This window comes from Magallana gigas, chromosome 1 (genome assembly GCF_963853765.1).
Source record: "Magallana gigas chromosome 1, xbMagGiga1.1, whole genome shotgun sequence".
In the NCBI taxonomy this organism is placed as follows: Eukaryota; Metazoa; Mollusca; class Bivalvia; order Ostreida; family Ostreidae; genus Magallana; species Magallana gigas.
In genome coordinates, this window is record NC_088853.1 from 37634211 (window position 1) to 37657732 (window position 23522).

Genomic DNA, 23522 nt, shown 5'->3' on the forward strand with positions numbered 1-23522 from the left:
AGTATAAACAATTAAATTAGAAATAACACTGTTGGCTTTGCGAATCTAAGTGGTTTTGTTTGCCCTGTATGTATTCCCCCCCGAACAATTTTAACCCGAAGTGTATTCGCCCCAACTGTGTGAATTCGGCTCGCGAAGAAAGATCTGTTTAATCTAAATGTTTTAGCTATGAAACGAAACTCAATGAAATAATCGACATGTCAAAATATAGGTTATGATAAAGTTTTAAACCATAGAAGATATAATGATTTACAACCTCAAAGACAAAAATCCAGATAAGAATAGTGTATTGTAGGGTATGGCAATGCCATTGTCGATATGAAAGAGAGAGAGAGAGAGAGAGAGAGAGAGAGAGAGAGAGAGAGAGAGAGACAGACAGACAGACAGACAAACAGACACAGAGAGAGTTTTGTAGTGTCAAATTCAGTTTGATTTAGAATTTGAAATTGATTTGATTTGTTACAAGCCTATATAGACAATAATTAAGCCTCTAAAACGAGAAAAGAGAGGAGGTAGCTAGGGTAGGGCAGACCGACTAGCAAGCTTTAATTTTAACGGTTTTAGCGCACCTGTGATTTACATCGACACTCTCTCTCTCTCTCTCTCTCTCTCATCACCTAGCATTTCCTTTTCCGTGAGGGGGTTTGGGGTATTTGTGATGTCTTACATTAGCTAGTGAAAATGATAAAAAAACATTAAATTTTCTTTAAATTGTGTGCGGATGTTGTACGCCAATAATCTGTTTTCAGTATATACATTTCAAGAGGGGGGGGGGGGGGGGCTATATAGTCCTAATTAATTTGTCAGTTATTCTGTCCCCAATTTGTTTTCTCTTCGTTTTCCAGGTTTTTTTTTTTTTATTTGGCTCGGCATATTAATATAAAACTTTCTGTGTAGCTCCATAACGATGCACTGTAGATAAATTATGAGTAGTTTTACTTTTGATAAACAGGTACATATCCGTACTTGATTTTTAATTTGACTCTTATAATCGGATTTAATATTCCAATAATTATAGGGTAGGAAAGAGTAGACGGGACTTTTTTGCGCATATCCTACTGCACCATTCATTCAACACAGGTATTAGCACTCATCGAGTTCGACTTGCTTTCCTTTTCTTTCATCCACTGGATTTAAAGCTATAAATTTTTGAAAATATTTTGAATTTATGGCCTGATTATATATAAATTAAAGCTGCGCTGGTGCATATATTTACCCAAATGGACCAAAATATAACCAAATGAATCTAAAAATTTTGACAAAATTAGTTTTAAACGTACGACTCTTTTTCAATTCTAATCGGGTATGTCCTTTAGAAAAATCTTGAACCACACACATTTTAGCAAATAAAACGGCAATTGTTTCATTTTTTTTAAGGGGAGGGAGGTGGTGCCGGTAAAGGACATGTATTGCTTGTGGCAGTTGTGCTTTACTCTCATTTGTTATAATAGGTAATACTACATATTGATATAAAATGAAAGTTTCCAATTACACTGTACATAGCTTCTATCACGCATTTTGACCCGTGCGATAGTTTAAAACAATTATCAAAGCATTTAATGTAATTCAACCGATCATTTTTGAAATTTAATTTCTGGATCCCCGCCTGATACGTCCGCCTTCTTGTATATTAGAATTACATGTACGTTGACCATTGTACACATTAACTTAATCGGCTATGTTATTGGACGATAACATTTTTTATCAATGTTTTTGCAGGATATGTAACAAATAACAGCCTATTTGTGGGTTTTTGCACTGATTATTTGAGATAATTTGCCGCCATCTTTTATGCATTCCACACACCACTCACAGTTTCTTTATTTGGTGTTCTGTGTGTATGGCGACAAATTGGTAAATTTGCACCACTCACCCCTTGTAGCTTCATCCTGATTACATTTTATCTGGCTAAGTGTAATGTAGTAGTATAATAAATACACACATCTCTGTTTGCAGTGCTTATTTACATCTTTAGAGATTTACTTACAAAAAAAGTAAACATTTGTATGACTTACATGTATATGTAATTATTGTCAATTTTGGTGCGGTGGGGGGTAGGGGGGTAGGAAACTACAGAGAAACTTAACTTGGCTGTGAAACATATGCTTTTATTCTTTATTGTTGATATATCAATGAATGAATTATAACAAAATATATGTACAACAATTAATTTTGAAATATTCATGCACAATCAAATAAAAGGTTTTACTGTTCTCTGCACAAGAAATCGGCAATGTGAACAAATTGGCACCCTATCATCCCTACCTTTAATTGTAGAGAGTAGGTATCCTTCTATATTGAAAACAATTCCAAAAGTAAGACTCATAATAAGTTGTATACTGAGGAAAAGGAAAAAATTGTATTTATTAATAGTTCCGTATGATGTGATAATATCTCAATGATTTGTTTATAATCATAGTACTAGTGTATCACTGTATGCATACATAAAAACGATAAGTAATGCTTATATTTATTAGTGAAACAGGACAGATTATTTATATTTAGATTATTTAGATACATGTACTAAACTTCATGCAGGGATCTAGAAAGGAGGGGGTCAGGGTATTTGGACCCCCTTCCTCGGGAAAATTGTAGCTTATTAAATTTACATAGTAAAATTTTTTAAAATTGGCCTAGGACCCCCTACAGAAAAAATTAGCTACGCTTATGAAGTTCTCTACCATAACCGCATTTTTACACAAAAGGGGTGAATAAACCCGGGTTTTAAACTATTACTGGGGGTGAAATACCTTAGGGTTCAAACGCATCAGGTGGAAATGCACCAGGGCAAATAAAATCACTTAGATCCGCGAAGCACACTGCATTATTACTAGTCTACTTAGATATTCTGTGTAAAAGTAAATACAAATAATTATTTAGTTAGGTAGGGAGAAGTGAACATAGCATTTATTTGTATATAAGAGCATGTACGTATGATTTTTATTTAGAACAGTTTGATGTCGCTAGGATACATATTTTCAGATCCTTGATTTGATTGGTTAATTTAGATATTGAATCTCGAATTTCGAATCTCGTATTTCGAATCTCGTATTTCGAATCTCGAATCTCGAATGATCCTTCTCGGCTTTCGTAATTTTGTGATACCTCAGAACAAGCAGTGTCAGCAGTGTCATACATCAAAGTCCCGGATGAGATGAGGAGTAAGGTATCATTTGTGTTTGGCAAAGTGAAATTGGCCGCTTTACATGGAAATGCTATGCAAAGGTTAGAACTTTGCGCCGCTTTTACGTTATGGGAGCTGCAAAAACTGTACAGAGACATTTAAACATTACGTTGGTCAATACATGGTTCCAGTCTGACAGCAAGATTGTGCTAGGCTACATTAGTAATCATACCAAACGTGTTTACAACGAAATTGCTATTGGGAAAATTATGTAAAATCAGATAAAAACCTTGCTGATGTAGGAACACGGAGAATGTAACTTTAAATGACTAAGAGGACCTGGATTTCTGCAGATCAACAAAGACCCTGTAAAATAATATCTTCCACTCGTAAATCCTCATGAAGATAAAAAAACCGGCATAAATGGTAACAAGATAATGTTGAAACCTGCAGACCTCACAAATCGTTTTGAGAGATTTCTACATGGAATTCCTTAATATCTGCAATTAAATGTACAGTGCTACAGCATGGTTGTAGTTGGTAGAAAATGGAAGCATACGACATTTGATTCTTTAGCCATGAAACAAGAAAGTGAATTATTTCTTGTAAGAGACAGCTCATTACAGAATATATGGCCATATTTCGATCAGGACATTATTATGAGAATCGGTGGCAGATTGAAACTTAGTTTACTTCCAATTGAGCAAAAGAACCAAATTATCCTTCCTAGGAAATATTATGTTGCAAAATTGATTGTGCTACATTTCCAACTGATGGTCATCAGGGGAGGCACATTACAGATGGTGTCATAAGGAACAATGGCTACTGTGTGTTGCTGCAAAAAAAACCTGTTTTCATCAGTGATTCATAAGTGTGGTGTGTGTAAAAGATTACAGGGAAACTTGATGTCTCAAAAGATGGCAGATTTAACATTATCTATAGAGTAACTCCGGGACATCCGTTTAGTGTCGTAGGAGTGGTTACATTTGGTCGATTGTGACACGCAAAACCAGAGGAAGTGTTGCTGATTGGCTATTATGTTTACGTGTTTGACGACAAGAGCTGTTCACATCGAGTTGGAATAATCCATCTCAAGCTCATCATTTATCAACGCATTACGGAAATTTATTGCCCTCCGTGGAAGCGTAAGTGAACTGCGATCTGACCGTAGCACAAACTTCATTCGAGCTACCGAAAATCTTAACAATGACGTGATGCATGGTCCAGTAAAGCACATAATAGACCAGTCAAAGAGAAAGTAGATGTTTAGCGCCCCTCACTCTCCCCACATGGGAAGAATGTAAGGAAGGATGACCAGAGTGACGCGGCGTATCTTAGATGGTCTACAATTAGGACCAAAGGGAAACAATCTCACTCATAATGGCCGAAGTGACAGCAATCATATACTCTAAACCGGTTACTATGGTATCAAGTAATCCAGGTATCTCTTTTGTGTTGAGCCCTGCATATATCGGGACATTTCTCTACCTGTGTGAATGCTAACTTCCTGTAAAAAGAACAGTGGAGACAGGAATAAGTACTTTCCGATTTCTTCTTGAAACAGTGGAATAATCAGTATCTTCATACATTATAGTCTTGCTGTAAGTGGACTACTGAAAAACGACACTTTAAAGCTGGGTATGTTGTGATTGTCAGATATAAAGGTGAAGCGCGACGTCAGTGGCCTGTTGGACTTGTTGAAGAACTTTTCCCAAGTGCTGATGAACTTGTGCGAAAAGTCCATGTACGCCTTGTTGTGAATGGGAATTCATGTACCTATATGAGACCTATCAATGAACTGAATATGAGACCTATACGTGAACTGCATTTGTCTAATTGAATAAATGTTTATTATTGAACATTTACTTCCATATGCAGTGTTAATGATGACATTGTGATGAACAAATGAATTAGGCATAAAGGGATGATCACTATTATTATGATCATTTTTTTTTCACATGTATATTTTAAGGTTAGCTTTTACTGGTCACTGCACCATTTGATATTTACTGAAAATTGATTATATGTATTTATTCTTTAAAATGTATTATTTTTGTCTTGTTTTGTTACAACTTTTGATATAAGGGCTAATATTGTGACAGTTTTAGGTGGAGGCGGGTGTTCTGGATTCATTTCAAAATTGCCTATTATTTTCAGTTATAATCCGGATTCATATATACATTTCCGGTTCAGAGATCAGAGTACACCTCCACTCCACGAGCGTCATGCACAAATTCACGTTCGCAAACCGCGTTCTTACAGTTTTTTTGGTGACATAGAGACCCCACATGGTATGTATATTTGTATTTTTAATATACAGTGATTTTTATTCATTTTATTGAGTGATTTTAACCTACTTTTTTCACATAACTTTCCCATATAACCAGCATCACATCCAGTTAAACATATCCCATCAACGTGAAAACAGTGGTTTAAGTCACGGCAGTGTCCACATGTACTGTTGCAATTCACACCATATGAACCTTTGTCGCAATCTACAATTTGAAAAAAGGTAGCGGATGGTTAGACTACTCAAATGTGTTTACTTAAGTAAACGTATTTGCCAACCCTTCTCTCCCCATTTCAGTCTCTCTTCATTTATTGAAGAACAACTAACTCACGCGTTTTGCAAGTAGCCCCCTGATAGCCAGCATTGCATCCAGTTAAACATGATCCATTAGATTTTAGGCACTGCGTAACGTAACGACATTGTCCACATGCTTCAAGGCAACCATCACCATATAACCCTTTGCCACAAGCTTAATTGGGATTAAAATAAGAAAAGAAATACTATTTATATAATGAATAAAAATCCGAATGTGTTCAAGTACGACTTAACAAGTATTGAATGATTTTTGAAATGTGTTAACTCCACATTAAGGTGGAAGGCTACATCGTCACAACATGTCTGACATCCGTTCGAAACGCCATTTTGTTCCGGATTGATAATATTTTGTCGTGGTACAAAATAGCTATACACCGTTAAATTGAACTCTTCTAACGAGGGAGATGATATAGGAATAGTCACCAAAAGGCTTATAAGTACGTCAATTTTCTTCCTGTTTAAAGCTTTCAACTAACATTGATTATCAGCTGCTTTGTACGGAAAACGTGGAATTTAAATAATTTACTGTTTCACCGCTATTGGCAATACATTTTAGTCATGTCATCTGCAACAGGCGATCATATATTTGTGACGGATTATCGATATAGGTAAGCAGATATCATATTTTCACTTAAACTATATATATGTACGATGAATATAAAACGAAAGTACCGAAGTACGATCTCTTGAATTAATCCCAATTTCCCAAATGTAAAACATTTGCAGTAAACTACTTGCATTGAAACTTAGACATTAAACTAATGTATTTTGATTTAAATAGATAAAGCTAGGTACATGTAGCAATAGCAGTGGAAGCCCGTATTTGCAAGCCAGTTGAGGGAAGGACAGAATTCTGAAAAGGAGCATGTTTTTCATTTCCACACGTACATGTGTATCACTATGGACATCTAATGTATGTATAAATATGCGTATGGTTGTTGTTTATAATTGCTATTGTATATAAAAAAGTAAAAGACAATTTCACTACTAAAATTTTGTTTTGAATAGTTATATATATATATATATAAATATATATAATGCGTTCATCAAAAATATAACTTTTCATCCTCAAATATTATCATAATCACTACAAATCTTATATATACACATGTACATAGTTAGCATAGACTTGTTCCTTTTTTTTTTAATTTTTCTTCGTGAATTTTATTAATAAAAAATGGTCCCAAGATATTTGAGACCATGTAAAATAAAGAAAGACAACTCTTAAACAGGATCTTTCATACCAAGATTTTTGCAATAATTCAGTATTTTCTTTAATTTTTCAATTTCATTCAATTTCTTTTTTTCATCCTATTAACCAATGAATATTGTTTATATTTTTAGGTTTTTGTGGGATTTTGTCCAGCAGTTTGCCTTAAAAGAATTTTTTTTTTTATTTAAGTTTCATATTTATGTGGATTCCAATAAAAATCATACAAACTTCATTCATGATGATTTTGTCTTTTATTTCTAAACTTAATGACATTTCAATTTCATAAGAATTTTAGAACAGAAATGTTTAAAAATATGATAAATAAGGGGTTATCTGGAACCAGACTGATATTTAAAAAATTCTCTAGAAAATAGAGTATTGTATTTTGAGGTCTATTATTGTTGAATATTGTGCCAAGTATTAGTAACAAATGCATGCAACAAAAATCTCCTACACTTATTTGGTGTAGAGATCCACCTTAAAGTTCAGACTATTTTCTTAACCCAATTTGCAGAATCAAAATTTCAGAAAAAATCAATTTATAAACGCTAATGTTTTATTTATGTATCGTCCGATTTTAAAACAGATTTCAGTGTTGGATTCAGCTAAACGAGATCTACAAAACACATATACATTTTCGATCTTATAAAAAATTTCGAATTTTCGACAAAAAAATTATTCAATTCCGGTTTTGAGCGTGACTTATGCAAATAGAAAAAAAAAATATTAGTACGAGTTAACAAATTAAAATGATTCTGAGTACGAATTAACAAACACCTTATTGATTTCAAGAACGACTTGACAAGCAGACTATCTGAAATTCGTTGAAACGTCATTTCAAAAACGGAAATGTCGTCAACAAATAATACGTTTGATGGTTATCAGTCGATTCGTTATTGAGCAATTGCGGGTACAAAACTTATTGGAAAAAAGAAAAATTGTGAAGAAAAAGAAACAGAACGAAAACAAAAAGGTCTTCCGTTGGAAAAGGAAGACCATGTTAATAAAAAGAAACCGAAGAAAAAAAGAGGGTCTTCCTTTGAAAACTGAAGACCATAAAAAAAATCAACAATTAATAAAATAACAGATAAGTACATTAATTCAATGTGCCTGTACGTAGATTTATAATAATGGTTAAAGTTTAATTTTTGATAAGTTTATTTGAATCTGTTTTGGGATTTTTTTATCAAGTTAACTTCATTTCATTAAAAGATTATTAAGCATCTAATGATATGGTTAATTATCTAATTATAAATAAACACACTTAAAGGTTTTGAACGCAAACATTATCTTTAACTAATAAAAGTCACATTGTACGAAAGAATGAATATGAAATGTCTAATGCATATAACCTATATAACACTAACTTAAGCAATGGTTAGGAAAGATCGCATGGTTCGGAAATTAATTGAAAATGCAAATTTGTTAGGTGCACAATAGTTTTATTACACATTTCGCATCTGTGACCTCGATACCCGGGTTTACAGCCTTGACAGGTGCCCGTCCTTATGTGACAGTACTGGCAGTTAACATCTGGACAGGGAATGGAGCAGTTAGATCCGTAATACCCTGTTGCTGGACAACCTAAATGTGTTTTAAAGAGTTTGAAAAAAAAAATGTAAATTTGAATAAAGACATAAAACTTAGAATTTTTTATTCTTTTATTTTTATTTTATATATAAATTTGATCAAACATTCGTGAGAAGAAGTCAACATGTTAAAGATGAGTGAAATCATATAAATGAACGCGTCGTGCCAAAAAAAAATATCCATATATGTGTCAAATAAAAACATTCGAATTCTAGAATGAACAATCTTAAATTGTAAAACGGATGTATGATTTTGTTTTCGTTTTTCCTATCTTTCTTCTTTTTTCACATGTAATAAAAGTAAATATAAACAAAAATGATTATCAACATATTTTTTTTTTATTTTTTTTCTGAAATTTAATTTCATTTCATGTGGTCATAATATAATATAAATGATTTAAATAATATTTATCCGTAGAATTAAATACAATGTACTTTTTATATTGTAAATAATTTACAATACGTTGTTTACTTAGCGTATTGACTTTTAACATTTATTCAAATACATGTAAAACAATCTGTTCATTGGTTAATGATGTCTTTGATTACTATTTAAACGTTGACAATTAATGAAATATTTGAAGTGATCGATCAGAACTTTAGCTACATTGAAAGCATTCAGGCGTGTACGATCGGACATCAGATTTCTAGGTTGAGAAATGAACCATGGTTACTTTCACTAACGTATACTGTGGAATCATTAGATTCCGCCGAGGTTCAATTGTCGTGAAATTCGTGGGTACCTCTAATCCAAGAATTAACATCCTCCACGAAATAATAAAATAGGGTAATAGAGTCATTTTTCCTTTTGTAGGTTAAAGAGATTACACGAAATAACGATCCCAAGAACATGAACAATTTTAGCAATCCACGAAAATTGTCCCAACGAAATTTAATAATTCCACAGGAGAAAATTGGATTCCTTCCGTGTGACGTAGTGATGAATAAATACGATAACTAACGTATTTTACTTTTTTAATTTATTAAAAAAAAATATTCAAAGATAAATTTGTATATTAACAGTAAAAATGATATTGCTGCTTTATTTGAAAATCAAATTCAGGGAAAAAAATGCATACCTGGACTTACACTTCTACAGAGTAAACTTACCATAAACTTCAACTTCACAGAGTTTGATGAGAGCTTCAGAATTATACCCGCTAGAATATGTAACTCCTTTAAGTCGCTCATTGTAATAAATGACAAATTGTCCATGCATAGGACACAGAACAGTAAAAACAGGAGGTATTGTGGTAACTGTAAAATGGTTGTCCTTGAAACACAGCCTTCCTTCTGATATATCTGTTGTGTTGGATACATATAACGAAAAACCCAAAAAACTCGACGGAAGGTATGGATTTGAACCTGGAAAACAAGATAATGATGTACTTCATGAACCCAAAATACACATAATAATTGTTAGATGTTTCTACCTGGTATATTTTTCCTTTTTTTTTTTTTTTAAATATGGCAGCTATTATATTTGAGTTTAGGTCAAAAGCGTATCAAACAAATAAAACGTGGGGTTTTTAATATATAATTTCATAAAAAAACAAATCATATTTTAAGGTAGTAATATGTGAATTAATTAAGGAATAAACAGAGTTAAAAAAGTTCAAATGGATATGAACTTGGTTGGTCACGTGCTCAAATCCTGTGAAGATTTGATCACGTACCAACCAAGTTCATATCCCGGTGAACTTTTTAACTTGCTGTTTATTACTCATATTTACATTTGAAAAAAAAGCAAATCGTTCAGAATTGTAAAGATTATCGAGTTTTTATGTTTTTAATAATTCAACCGACACCCGTACTATGATCATTGTGACGTCATGAACAAGTTCACACAGAATTGAACGTTTTTGCTATTCTAAAGGTTCATATAAGGAAACATATTTTCAAATGTAAATATATTAATTTATACTTTAATCGACATGTAACAGGCAAACTTCATACATCAGAAGGATATACAAGGAGCTTATGCTAGTATTGTGAAGTGGTTAACCCTTGGGTTGATGGTTCAGGTGAAACAGAAGCGGTTCTGCATGTATTGTTTCAAATCGAATATACATCGGTTTACTAAAAATATAAGGCATGTAGCAGGCAAACTGAGAACATAGTAATGACTAGCATGGAGGTCGACACAATTGTGAAATTGATGACTCTTGTGCGCGTTGTTCTGGTTTTAAAGCGTGACTTTAATAGTAAAGTGGAGAAAACATTTACTGTTTACATTGTATTTCTAGAAAAAAAACATTGTCGGGCTTTGTTGGGTTTGATCACGCCCCGACCAAAATTATCACCTCATAATACTCAAAGAATGATTCCTTATTTCTTAAATAAAATATGAAAAAAGTGTTCTAGTATCTCAGTTCCTGCTTAAATTTTTAAGTTAATTTGACATACACAACAATATTTAGCAAAGAAATTGTTGCCTTAGATATTGTTTTCTTCAAATTTCTCTTTGCGTTCATAGGCATTTGGCGTTTTAGGCCGATTCTCTTCCTTACATAATTCCAATCCGATATGCGACATCTTTTACCTGTCTACTGTTTTGTTTATATCACTAATGAGAGTTATATTTCTCAGATTTTCAGAATAATACACCCATTTTTTTAATAATTTTTTTTTTAGCTTTTTCAAAAATTCAACCCTGTTAATCCTACAGTGGTAGCACCGTTATTGTTGACAAAAGACATGCACAATTATGATACACGTTTGTGTATCTCACGATACACGAACGATTACGCAGGATACACGGACGATTACTAACTCAGTGAATTTTTACGTTACACGAACGATTACGATAAAATACGCAAACGAACGATTCTAGACCATTTAACACCATCAAAATTCAGAATTAGGTTTTAAGATTAGGATTAAGGAAACCTATTGCTATAATTTTTACAACATTGTGCTTTCATTTTATTGAAAAAAGGCATGGCCATGGACTGTTTTATTTTTTACGAGTAAACAATAATATATAGAATTGATACACAAATTAATTTTTTGTCTCCATACCGAATATTAATTTCTATCACAAGTTAAAGAAAATGAAGTGGAAAGGAAATGAAGTAATGCATAAACTTCACGAAATTATTCCCGCCTTCCTTGGAAAACGTTATACAGAGTTGAAATAATTTACAGTCTCCGGGTTGTGCACTTCCTCTCATTTGTAATGGGTAGAAAATACATGATGTGAAAATTTACATTTATTTAATTGGTTGAAATACTGTTCGATGCAAGAGAGATAATTTTCTGATGATCTTTTTTTACGTACGACTTTACAATTTTCGTAGATTTCAAATCTAAAAAAGTTAGAAAACGAAAAAACAATAAACATTCCTATTAAGGCTTTATTTTTCCAGTACAACTATTGATAGCAATAATCTATAATTTCAATTGGAATCATTTGTTCTTTTTTTATATGCAAATACGAAAAATGTAAAAATTCGATATGGTATGGCTAATATCTGTAAGCAAATTTGCATATTAGATACGGTAAAAGATATGCCTTAGATACGCTTAAAAGGCACATATAAAAAAAACTCCACACGCCGTGGCATATAGAGGAAGGCGATATTTATATAAAAAGAAAAAGAATTTAATTTTCTTTGAAAACTTATTGCTGTTAAGAGTTTGCTTTAAAGACGGTAAGCTTTTTTTAACAAATTACATACAAGTTGATGTAAATGTAATCCGATTCCCTTACGTACGATTTAATTATGCAAGATATAGATAAATTTGTTACCTTGTTCCAAAAAATTTCGATTTTACACATATCATATGTTCATAGTTCACGGTACATATTGGAGTGAATTTTATTTATTCTAAATTTTAAAGCGTCTAAATACATTTTATTTCTAACAAATGTGTATACAATGTACCAGAGAGGATTAAGTAGCGTATTCTCAATTAAAAGAAAACTTGGGAAATAAGTGTTAAGTTTAAAACGGGGAATGGGTAAGCTTGACCGCTGCATTCAACATGTCTCTCTTGCTAATATGATTAAAATTATGTGTCAAGATACAATGAATGCATGTTATAGGCTGATTACAAAATTATGCAAAACTAGCTAGACCAAACAAAGGATTGATTAAGTTGTTGAAATACTTACTTAATGTATTTAACGACGAAAGAGAGAATATTTTTAAAAAATTAGCGCTGACATGATACATGAATGTTAACAATTGTTAATGTTTTTCTAAAATCAAAGTACTGAGAGTACTGAAAGACGGGGTCTTGAAAGTTTGATTTGTAATTGTCCTGGATTTCCTCGAATATGCTTCCAAAACTTATGAGTTTAAATTATTTGTTACAATCTATGTTAATTCGGCTTTTTTGCAATTGTCTGATACTTTATCTAAATTTTACTTTTTACATTTTAAAAATTACTACTAACCGGGAAAATCAAACAACTATATCAAAGTGGATAATTTTAACCATTAGATTTATTCAATTTTGTGATCCAAGGAAAAATCCACAAGTTGGACGGTATCTGTAATAAAAGTTTTATGAAAAACCCGAAAACTCTAAAACTGCTGAATAAACAAACAAAGTGAACATGTGTATACCGATAACAAACACAGGCACCTGACGTTAGAACTATTTTTTTACAATAAGATTCCAAGAACTTTGACAATAAAAAAAAATTGTCACGGTCGCAATTTTGATTTTTTAGACCGACTTATCTGACACGATTTTCTTCATTTGCGATTCATGCAAAATTAATAGGTAAAAATAAATCCGTTCGCCACTTGCTACTTGTTTGTGTAAACTCGTGCATCACCTACACGAATTACGATACAACCGTTTCTTTTCATTATAAATCATACTCTAAAAATCTGAGACATAAATAATAGAGATTGTCAACTCCGCCATTTGCGTGTTTATAGATTTTACGGGACCAACCTTACTTTGAGAACTACAAAAGCAAGAGCAATCTTGTATAAGTCGATCATTAAGAACCTGATAGTAAACATGAACATGAACCTGTATATATTTTAAGCATGTTTTATTTATGAAATACATGTATTTACAAAAACTCTTTATTTAGTTTTTAAATTACTTTTTTAAAACTTATTGACTTTTCACAAAGTAATGGTAATGCATTACTTTACTCATGTAATGGTAATGGTAATTTAATGCCCTAATTCATGAAGTAATGGTAATGTAATGCATTATTTTACAATGTAATTCACACCAATCCTGATTCTAACTAAGCCGGAAAACATGAACATTAACATTTAACTTGGTTCTTTAATCGATAAGATTGTATATATATTATATGATGTATAAGTCTTCCAAAATGTATAATCTATTATAGATTTTGCTTACAATGCATTGTTTAAAATTTAAATTCAGTTAAATCAACTAAAGAGCCAACGAACGAGAAGGCAAATTCAGACTTGTTTTTGTTTTCTTTGTACAAAATTCCTTTAGAGACGAACAGCAGTCATACTGCAAGTAGACTGGAAGCCAATGAAATACCTATTTAATTTGTAAAACATCTGTGTATAACCCGTCCCGATTTTAACTTCGGCTTGCGCATGAAGTTTGGTAGTATTAAGGTGAAAGCTTGTCAAAATAAAATTCACAACTTTTCAAAAATGGCCCATTGCGTTTGGGAACTTTAATTTCGATTCCACCATCAACATCTTCTATTGATTAATGAGCTCGTACATCAACTGAATCGTCAACGGCGCTGTGCATTCAGTTACGTAACCCATTCCACATTTGAACCCGAGCAAGAATATTTTGATAAATAAAACTATTTGTTTATTTTCTAAATAGAATTTTGTTTATACACAGAGGACTTAAAAAGATCTAATGCGTGTTTTTATAATACATATTTACTGAAATGCATGAAAACTTTATGCACTATTTTCTTTCACGTAGACTCAATTCATGTGTTCTACGCGTGCCTTCCGGTTTGAGACTTTGGCTGACAGTAAACTAATAGACGGGGTCACGTGACCCCGTCTAAAAATGTTTTAAATTTACATTGTTCAAAAAACTACTTGTCGTTGTTTTAAAATAAATCCTGGCATTCCCTGAAAAGTAACAAAACGAAGAAAAACGCATGATCAAGCACGGTAATAAAACGGAAACCAATTTTTCTGATACACGCACGATCCCGCATATTATACGAACAAACACCCACGTTACATGAATTATTAACACGATTATCTTGTCGAAAAAAACATTTTTTCTACTGTATAACGGTTAAGAAGTTTTAATTAACAGAGAAAATATCTAATTCAGCACAGAGTTTAAAATACGTTCGTAATTTAAGTAATCTACAGAGAGTGTTTTCACTCCTAAAAATGAAATATCAAATTAAAAACTGTTATATTCATGTCAAATCCAACAAAATTTTGAATTGATGTGAAATATTACTATGGAAGGTTTACTTTTTTTATCATTTAAATGATATATAAAAAATAACCATACTGGACCATGGCTTGTTGTTTGTCCTGTAGTAGATGGTAATGTGATGAATGCTATTGATGCTGGACAGGTTCACCCACCAGGTGGCGGTTTCCATGCTTTCCTTTGATGAAGCACATTGACCACCATTGAACGTGAGGTTTGTTTTACGTCCGTCTACAGCGTTACTAGCGTCATATAGTTCACCAATGATCGGGTTCGTCTGGTATGCTGATTTGTTCAAAGCAATGTTAACTGTAAAGACAGACATGCATTCTTTGTTAACATTTCAATATCTAAAACTAAATAAATATACACAGCTAAAACAATTATTATTTTAAAAAATGCAGCGGTTTTTTGGGGTTTTGGTTTTAATCAACTGTGAGCGAAAAATAAGTTTGGTTCCGTTAAAACGTTATGTCTTAGAAACAAACCATGGCTGTCGACCTAACAAAAGGTGTTATAAAACAAACATATTCTATATATGAATATGCTGTTAAGAACTATATATGATAAGAGTTAAATTTGGCCCCCATAATTCACCATTTTTTAAATGTTTTGGTTACAATAAAATGTTATAATTCATATAATTCAGAGTTCATATAAAATATATTTTTCACATATTTGTTTGATTTATTTGCACTCACTTGCAGTATATGACGTCAGAAGTGATGCTATTTCAAAAATTTAATCAAAATCAGTCGAAATTGACATTTTTCTCATATTTTTACGAATGGGAAATATAGAGCGCATGCTTGAACCAGGACAACTTTTTTGTCACTTATTAGTCTTGGCTAGATACATCTCTGATTAAAATATTTTGTTGGTTCAAGCATGCGCTCTATGTTTCCTGAGAGAAAAACCTCTTGAAAACAAGCTTTTTTATGCTAGAATGCAAAAATGGCGGGAAAAGGCTTTCTTTACATTGCCGTATTTCTAAATTGTGGGCATTTGAATCAAAATAAACATTAAGTTAAAACATCACATATATTTCTGTCTAAAGAAAACAAAGAATTACAGTAAAATAATGATATTACTTTAAGGGGGTCATTTTAGGCCCATACCATATATGGTCCTTTACTGGTTTTAAAAATGAATTTAAATTTAAAACGAAATGATAGTTAGATGTGTATCATATTCTTATCTTAACCCAAAAAATAGAAATTATTATTAATATATTTCTGTATAAAAGCCGAAACAGCAAAATACTCTGAATATTATTGAACATATCTTGGGTTGCTTACCTTTTTTTCCAAAATATTCAAGTCAAATGATATTTGAAATAATATTTTTGAAACCAAAACTTAAGGAAAACCAAATGCAATTTATATAATTGTATTACGTGTAGTCCTTCATTCTTACGTATACGCATGTTTGATTGGTCAATTTCAGAAGTAATCGTGTACAATTCTCTTAATTATTAATTCTAAAATATCAGTGTAATTTTATTGAGATCTGAAGTTTAAATAAACGCAATAATCACTTCTGATATTGCATTGAACATCAATACATGTATAATGTGAGGCAAAGCAGTCGTCTGACAAGTTAAATATCTTGATTATTTACCTCTTGCTTTAAATCCATAACAAATCCATTAAGAAAGAGTTGTCTGCAATGCAATATTCACTTTACAAATGCCGGTATAATGTGGGCTGATTAATGGGAATACCTTACCAAAGTATTGTAAACATTAAAGTAAAATTTAGAAATAAAGGCTGACAATGTGTCCAAGGCTACAGCATTAATACGAAATATTTAACAGCCTCTTTGCCATATAAATGCTGTCCACAACGGATGACAGTGTTTTAGTGTTTGAATAGTTCCGAATAAAATGTTTATGATTAATTTTACCTAAAATGTAATTTAATTTTTATTATATAAAGATAAATCTTTTAAAATAGCCAACTAAAGGTTTAACTCTTCAATGGCGATTTTGAAATTCAGTTTAAAAACGACTTTTCATAAAACCATGGAAAAAATACATTGTTTTTTTAGAAAGACCCTTTTCTTAAAAGTAAATATTGTCATATAAAGTGACTTTATGTCATATGCAATTTATTAAATTTGAGAGTACGCTATGCTTGCTGCTATATGATGAATTCGTCGTATCGTTCACTATTCTTATCATTTGCCAGGTTGTACATTTGATAATTTGGTTGTATTGTAAATTCGCACATAAAATTATTTGGATTGCTATGAATCAAAACTACAAAATACCATGATTTCAAATATAGTCGGTATATTGAACCTAAACGCTGAAAAAACGATTACATGAACTTTATCATTGTTTCTCAAATGTGCGAATCTAGAGCATAGTAGTTAGATTTAAAACATTTTCATTCGCCCTTTTAAAATTAATCTAATTAATTATAAGCAATAACATGCCTGCTAAATGAGAAAGACAAACCAGCTAAAAACTGTAAAATATGCAGCTGATTATCTAGTGTACGTGAGTTAAATTATATCCCTAGCACTTATCAGCTTTTAATAAGCAATAGATAACATACAATGTAAGGAAGTATATATTTTTTTTCTTTGTTTTAGTTTGCTTATGCCTTTTTCATGTATCAGGAATTTGATGAAATTTAGACTTATTAGAGATTGATTTAATGACTCATTAACTAGGCTTAGAAATGATAAATGTGCCCCATGTATCTATGTTGATCATTGCATTGGTCTTTGGTGTCACATATCGAAAAGATTCCAACTGTTTTTGATCTGAACATAAACACGTATAAATGACATTATATATGCATGAACTTACCATATGCACTTGAAAATACAAAAAGTCCGAAACATAAACACAGTGAATACATTACAGCGAAAACCAATCAAGACTGAAGCTTTAGTATCATATATTTACATCTCCCAAGTATTATTCCCTCTATTTGTTACGGGAACTTATAGTTAATTCATAGCTCTATAGAAACAGACAGACTGAAATCTACACGCCCCATTTATCGATTGGTCGAAATCTACAGCGGCAGAAACTGACAAGAAAATGACAGAACAGACATCGACACGCCCTGTTTATCGATTGGTCCAAACCTATAGCGACCTAGGAAAAATCACGGACTGCACAAAATAATCATGAAAATGTCAGACTCAAGGTCTCTCAGGAGACGATTTGGCTGTCTCTTTTAGCTAACTTACTTACGTACATCAACAGTAATTTAGTGCATTTTACTTACTTTTCCTAATCAATTTATCGATTAGCTTAAAGATGTTAATATAAACAATAAAATGCTTTCTTAAATGATTCATTCGGGTTATGAAGGTAGTGATCATTGCAGAAAAAAATATTTTTTTCTGCAATGTCACTACCTTCATATCCCGAATGAATCACCAAAGAAAGCATTTTATTGTTTAAATGAAACCTATTCCGGATATTTTACAGGAAGTAAATGAGTTTAAATAGACAATAAAAAGTACATTATCACACTTCTTCCCTCTTTACCATTAACAGAGTCTAATTGTTATACCATTTACCAAACTGATCTCAGAAATAAAAGATATATCATAAAGTTAAAGACCATAGTCAGATTGATAATATAAGTAATTGTTAGTCTAATGAATAGAAAGTCTTCAAAATAATCATTTATTTCATCATACATTGGAGTGGGGAGAAGGACTTTAAGAACTTTAGTTGTTAGATACAAAGACATCCTTTTCAACTTAAGCAAAGTCTATATCAATGTTGTGAAGCCGTAAAAAAGTTATAATAGATCTACAGGTACAGTCGATTATTAATATATTTTATCTTATTGTAAAAAAATAATTGTGTGTGCTCATTTTTGACATGCAAAGCTGATAGTAAGTATAAAAAGATAAAAATCAGAAATATACTTTAAATAAATTATTTGTACGTGGAACAAACTAGCACCAGGAAGTTTTCAACAAACTTAATAAAGTAACAATCATTTCAAAAAAGAATACGTAGTTGTATTGTACCATCGTGTATCAATGCTTTTTGAAAATAGAACTAAACAGGGAACTGAATGAATTTGTTTGACAACGTTAAAGTCAGATTGTAGAACATAAACGTGTTCCTTGAGCCCATATAGCATCGGTCGAATTGTCTATTTACAGGAGTTATGGACCCTAGTTTTTTTACCTCTTGATTTGTATCCAATTAGGCACCAAAATGTTCTTCAATTTATACCTACATGTATGATACCTCTTGCACGTTCACTCTCAGTATCGCCCTACAGTTTCATTTTAAAAGACATGTTTTTTTTTTTTAGAAAAGAGAATAACTTTTATGATAACAGAAACAGAAATACATTTTACATTGTCAGTGAATAAATAAAGCCAGTAATTTAATGATAACCTGTTTAATCACAGTCTGCGAAATAACTCTCGAAGTGATGTTTTACTGAACATTGTGTAAATGCATCTCAGTTTTCCCCCCATGCCTTCATTACTCTATGCAAACTCAGCCGACAATATACAATTACCTACTGTTTTGTTACTAGACCAGCTAATAAGTAATGTTTCAAAGGAAATGAAGTTGTTTATATAATTGTACAAACATATTTATGATTATCATATTTAGATTCGACTGTATAAAACTATTCTCAATATTTACAGAAAATAAAAAAAAATCATCTGTATGACATGCGTTTGATCGGCATACGATATACAGATTAGCTATCTCACGTTTCATATTCAATTTGCTATACGGGCTATATTCAAGTTTAGTAACATCACGGTCGTCTCCCGACCTGGGTCGTTAGGAATGATGCTGCCGCCTTAATGGTTTATTGAAGGCGGTATTTTCTGTCAATAAATATATATACAATTTTGATATGCTATCAAACTATCGTTCATTTTTTTCCTTCGAGATTATTAATTGAAATTATCATATTTTGTAAGGTTTAAATATATTTTCTTGATGCATATTATACAAAAACTTCAATTTTTTAAAATGCAATATTTCTAAAATTTGCAAACATGTTTCCTTAATTTCGTCTTTAGAATAGAGACTTTTTTTTAACTTGCTGTTTAAATATTTAACAAAAAAAAAATACCCAAAAGGGAAACAATACATAACACACGGAACCTGAGTTTAAGTTTACATTTTCATTTCATTTTAGTGAGATCAAGTGGATAATAAAACAAGTGATTTTCTCTTTGATAGAAACATAATCTTTGATATTAGATATTTTACATATAAATCAAAATGTTGGACAAAAGAAAAAAATTACCGGACGGTGTGATATTCTGATCGAAAAACCCTTTTTTTCATTACAATGTGAGACATGTATACTACATCCGGTGTTAAAACACTAAACTTTGAAGCGTTCATCAAACAGCTCTTGATGAGAAAGGATCATATACCACTATGTTTTGTTTTTCTCCTCTCAGATTTAACCGTTGGCTTACTGTCAAGATATTCCTAGAGGTGCTGACAAATTGCCAGTTTTATATGTAAACAAACTACCAGCATTTGAACAAACATAGAAGGTAAATTCATAAAGACATTTATGCACACATTTTATCAGATTATATGGATCTGCAACATTTATTCTCTTCAACGCTAATTTGCTAACTCATATGTTGTTATGTTTTCACATTAAGCGATGTAAAACGAAATGACTTCTGTGTTCTTTTTTTTTTCTTTGTGGTGTGCATCACACGATTAGCCATAGTGCAAAACCCGTTATACTGTTAGGTCCCATTCTCAGGTTAAGCTCCTTTTTTCAAAATAATATAGCACGGGTTTCTAGGAGGTTAAGTGATTGCGATAATTGACAGGTTGTAGCCATTCTTTATTCATGACAAAAACGACATGCTTTTTCTTAATATCTGAAATCTATGTATGTTTATAAACATGTTTTTTAATAAGTTGAGAAATCTTGACGCTCTGTTTTTTTGGCAACATTTGAAAATCAAAACAGCAACTATAAGAAGAACAATTAAACAAATGACAGAAACGCTAACTCCGATAATGATTTTGTTTTCTTAAGTTACCCCAGAATTTTTTGTTGTTTGTTGTGTATTTCCGGTGGTCATTGTAGATATCTCTTCTAAGTGGATGTGACTGTTGTAGTATTTGTTACTGTAGATGCTTCTGTAGTAGATGGCGCTACCGTTGATGTTTCTCTGTTGTAGTCGGTGCTATTGTTGGTGCTACTGTTTTAGTCAGTGCTACTGTATGTGCCTCCGTTGTAGTCGGTGCTTCTGTAAATATCTATGTAATAGTCGGGGTTATTATTAATGTCTCTTCTGTAGTCGGTAATACTGTAGAGGTCTCTATTGTTTAGGATGCTACTGTTGATGTCTCGGTTGTTGTCGATCCTACTGTTGGTGCCTTTGTTGTAATCGGTGCTACCGTTGGTGCCTCTGTTGTTGTAGGTGCTACAGTAGACGTCTCTATTGTAGTCGGTGCTATTGTTGGTGCCTTTGTTGTAGTCGGTGCTTCTGTAGATGCATGTATCTCTGTAATAGTCTGGGTTATTATTGATGTCTCTTCTGTAGTCGGTTATACTGTAGACGTCTCTGTTGTAGTCGGTGGCACTGTTGATGTCTCTGGTGTTGTCGGTCCTACTGTTGGTGGCTTTGTTGAAGTCGGTGCTACTGTTGGTGCTTCTGTTGTAGTCGGTGCTACTGTTGTTGCCTCTGTTATTGTTGGTGCTACTGTTGTTGCCTCTGGTGTTGTCGGTCCTAGTTTTGGTGCCTCTGTTGTAGTCGGTGCTACAGTTGTTGCCTCTGTTGTTGTTAGTGCTACTGTAGACGTCTCTATTGTAGTCGGTGCTACTGTTGATGTGCTGCTGTTGTCGGTCCTACCGTTGGTTCCACTTTTGCCTCTGTTGTAGTCGGTGTTTCTATTGATGCCTCTGATGTAGTCGTTGCTACTGTTGGTGCCTCTGTTGTAGTCGTTGCTACTGTTGGTGCCTCTGTTGTAGTCGTTGCTACTGTTGATACCCCTGTTGTAGTCTTTGCTATTGTTGGTGCCTCTGTTGTAGTCGTTGCTACTGTTGGTGTCTCTGTTGTAGTGGTTGTTTCTGTATTTATCTCTTTAATAGTCGGGGTTATTATTGATGTCTCTTCTGTTGTCGGTAATACTGTAGACGTCTCTATTGTAGTCGTTGCTACTGATGATGTCGCTGGTGTTGTCAGTCCTACTGTTGGTGCCCTTGTTGTACTCGGTGCTACTGTTGGTGCCTTTGTTGTAATCAGTGCTACCGTTGTTGTCTCTGTTGTTGTCGGTGCTACAGTAGACGTCTCTATTGTAGTCGGTGCTATTGTTGATGCCCCTGTTGTAGTCAGTGCTTATTTTGGTGCCTCTGTTTAGTCAGTGCTACTGTTTGTGCCTCTGTTAGAGTCCTTGCTACTTTTTGTGCCGCTGTTGTAGTCGGTGCTACTGTTGTTGCCTCTGTTGTTGTTGGTGCTATTGCAGATGTCTCTGTCGTTGTCGTTTCAACTGTTGCTCTGACGAAGGTTTTGTTTCTGTTATTATAGTTTGTGATGTTGTTCTTGTCTCGTTCATATTCGTTGCTACTGTTAATGTTTCGTTTATAGTTTGTGCTACTGTAGTAGTCGTTGCTACTGTAGATGCTGCTAATGTATGGTTAATATAAGTTAAGTCAACTGATGTATCCAAAAATGTAGGGGGCATTACCGTTGTTTGCACTGATGCATGAATTTCAAAATGATAAAAACGAAATATAAAATGATATTTTTGCCAAAGATTTTCATCTCATAGTCAATTATTATTTGTTCATTACTTTAAAAAAGTGCATACTGCTGAATTTATTATTAAAAGGGATTTACTTTACTCATAAAGCTTAGTTTAAATTATGACACATGTTTTATACTCTTAGCTAAACACATTTTTCCCTGCTGCAATTGTCTTTGATACATGTTGCAAACTGTATGCTCTTATTAAACATTGAGGTAACTTTTACTTTTTTTTTAAACTTTAAACAACTCACAACAAAAACACTGCTCACATCACAAGATTAGCATCCTTGACACGAGGAACAATCTTCAATATATTTGCCACTTTTGCGACCTAAAAAGAAAACTATCAGCCAAACTTTAAAAAAGAAGCCCAAGGGACACATCGCTAACCTGCGTAACATTGGTCACAATCCTAATCAGCAAGCGCCAACATTTGAAATCAAAGACAAGTTATCTACTGTAATACAAACGATGAAATCTTAGAACAGTGTCGATTTATTTGTTTCAGCTGATTACCAGCCACCAACAACTTCTCATCAAAGCTATTCCATCTGAATAATTATAATTTAATTCAATTTAATTATTATATGTGTGCACCTAACACCCCCCCCCCCCCAAAAAAAAAAAAAGAAAAAGAAAAATAACAAAAAAAAAAAACCAAATCCCCCTCAAAAAAAAACAACCCAAAAATAAAACTTGCATCATTATAATGATAATGACTCCACAAAAAATGTTAAATAATAGAATTATTTTCTGTCATTATTTACAGGGCGCTTGCACTCGTACTCATTGAAAGCAAACCAGCTATCAAATTGTTTGAACGCATAAGAAAATTTTGATCCCAACTTTGATTTGACTTTAGTATTAAGAAATGTG

The 23522-nt window shown here is 32.5% G+C and overlaps 2 protein-coding genes and 1 long non-coding RNA gene across 3 annotated transcripts in view; 1 reads left to right on the forward strand and 2 right to left on the reverse strand.

Annotated features, from left to right (window-relative positions):
- The window catches only part of LOC105322535 (multiple epidermal growth factor-like domains protein 10), a 32121-nt gene extending 14284 nt beyond the window's left edge, over nucleotides 1-17837 (reverse strand). Inside the window, exons 1-6 of the mRNA XM_066079093.1 lie at nucleotides 17725-17837; nucleotides 14985-15215; nucleotides 9642-9896; nucleotides 8392-8526; nucleotides 5746-5883; nucleotides 5482-5619 (exon numbers count right to left, since the gene is read on the reverse strand). Coding sequence (XP_065935165.1) covers nucleotides 5482-5619; nucleotides 5746-5883; nucleotides 8392-8526; nucleotides 9642-9896; nucleotides 14985-15215; nucleotides 17725-17776 — 949 coding nt within the window. The 5' untranslated portion in view covers nucleotides 17777-17837. The remainder of the gene's footprint in view (nucleotides 1-5481; nucleotides 5620-5745; nucleotides 5884-8391; nucleotides 8527-9641; nucleotides 9897-14984; nucleotides 15216-17724) is intronic.
- Nucleotides 6010-7190, forward strand: LOC136273748 (uncharacterized). Its single transcript, XR_010711983.1, has 3 exons — nucleotides 6010-6337; nucleotides 6511-6642; nucleotides 7074-7190. It is a non-coding gene; the product is annotated as an uncharacterized lncRNA (long non-coding RNA).
- Nucleotides 17838-21100: 3263 nt separating the features above from the next.
- On the reverse strand, nucleotides 21101-23047 carry LOC136275895 (probable serine/threonine-protein kinase clkA). Its single transcript, XM_066086136.1, has 4 exons — nucleotides 23037-23047; nucleotides 22029-22249; nucleotides 21750-21947; nucleotides 21101-21669 (listed from the first exon to the last, which is right to left on the reverse strand). Exons 1-4 carry the CDS (start codon nucleotides 23045-23047, stop codon nucleotides 21101-21103), a joined length of 999 nt encoding a protein of 332 aa, XP_065942208.1.
- Nucleotides 23048-23522: the final 475 nt, after the last annotated feature.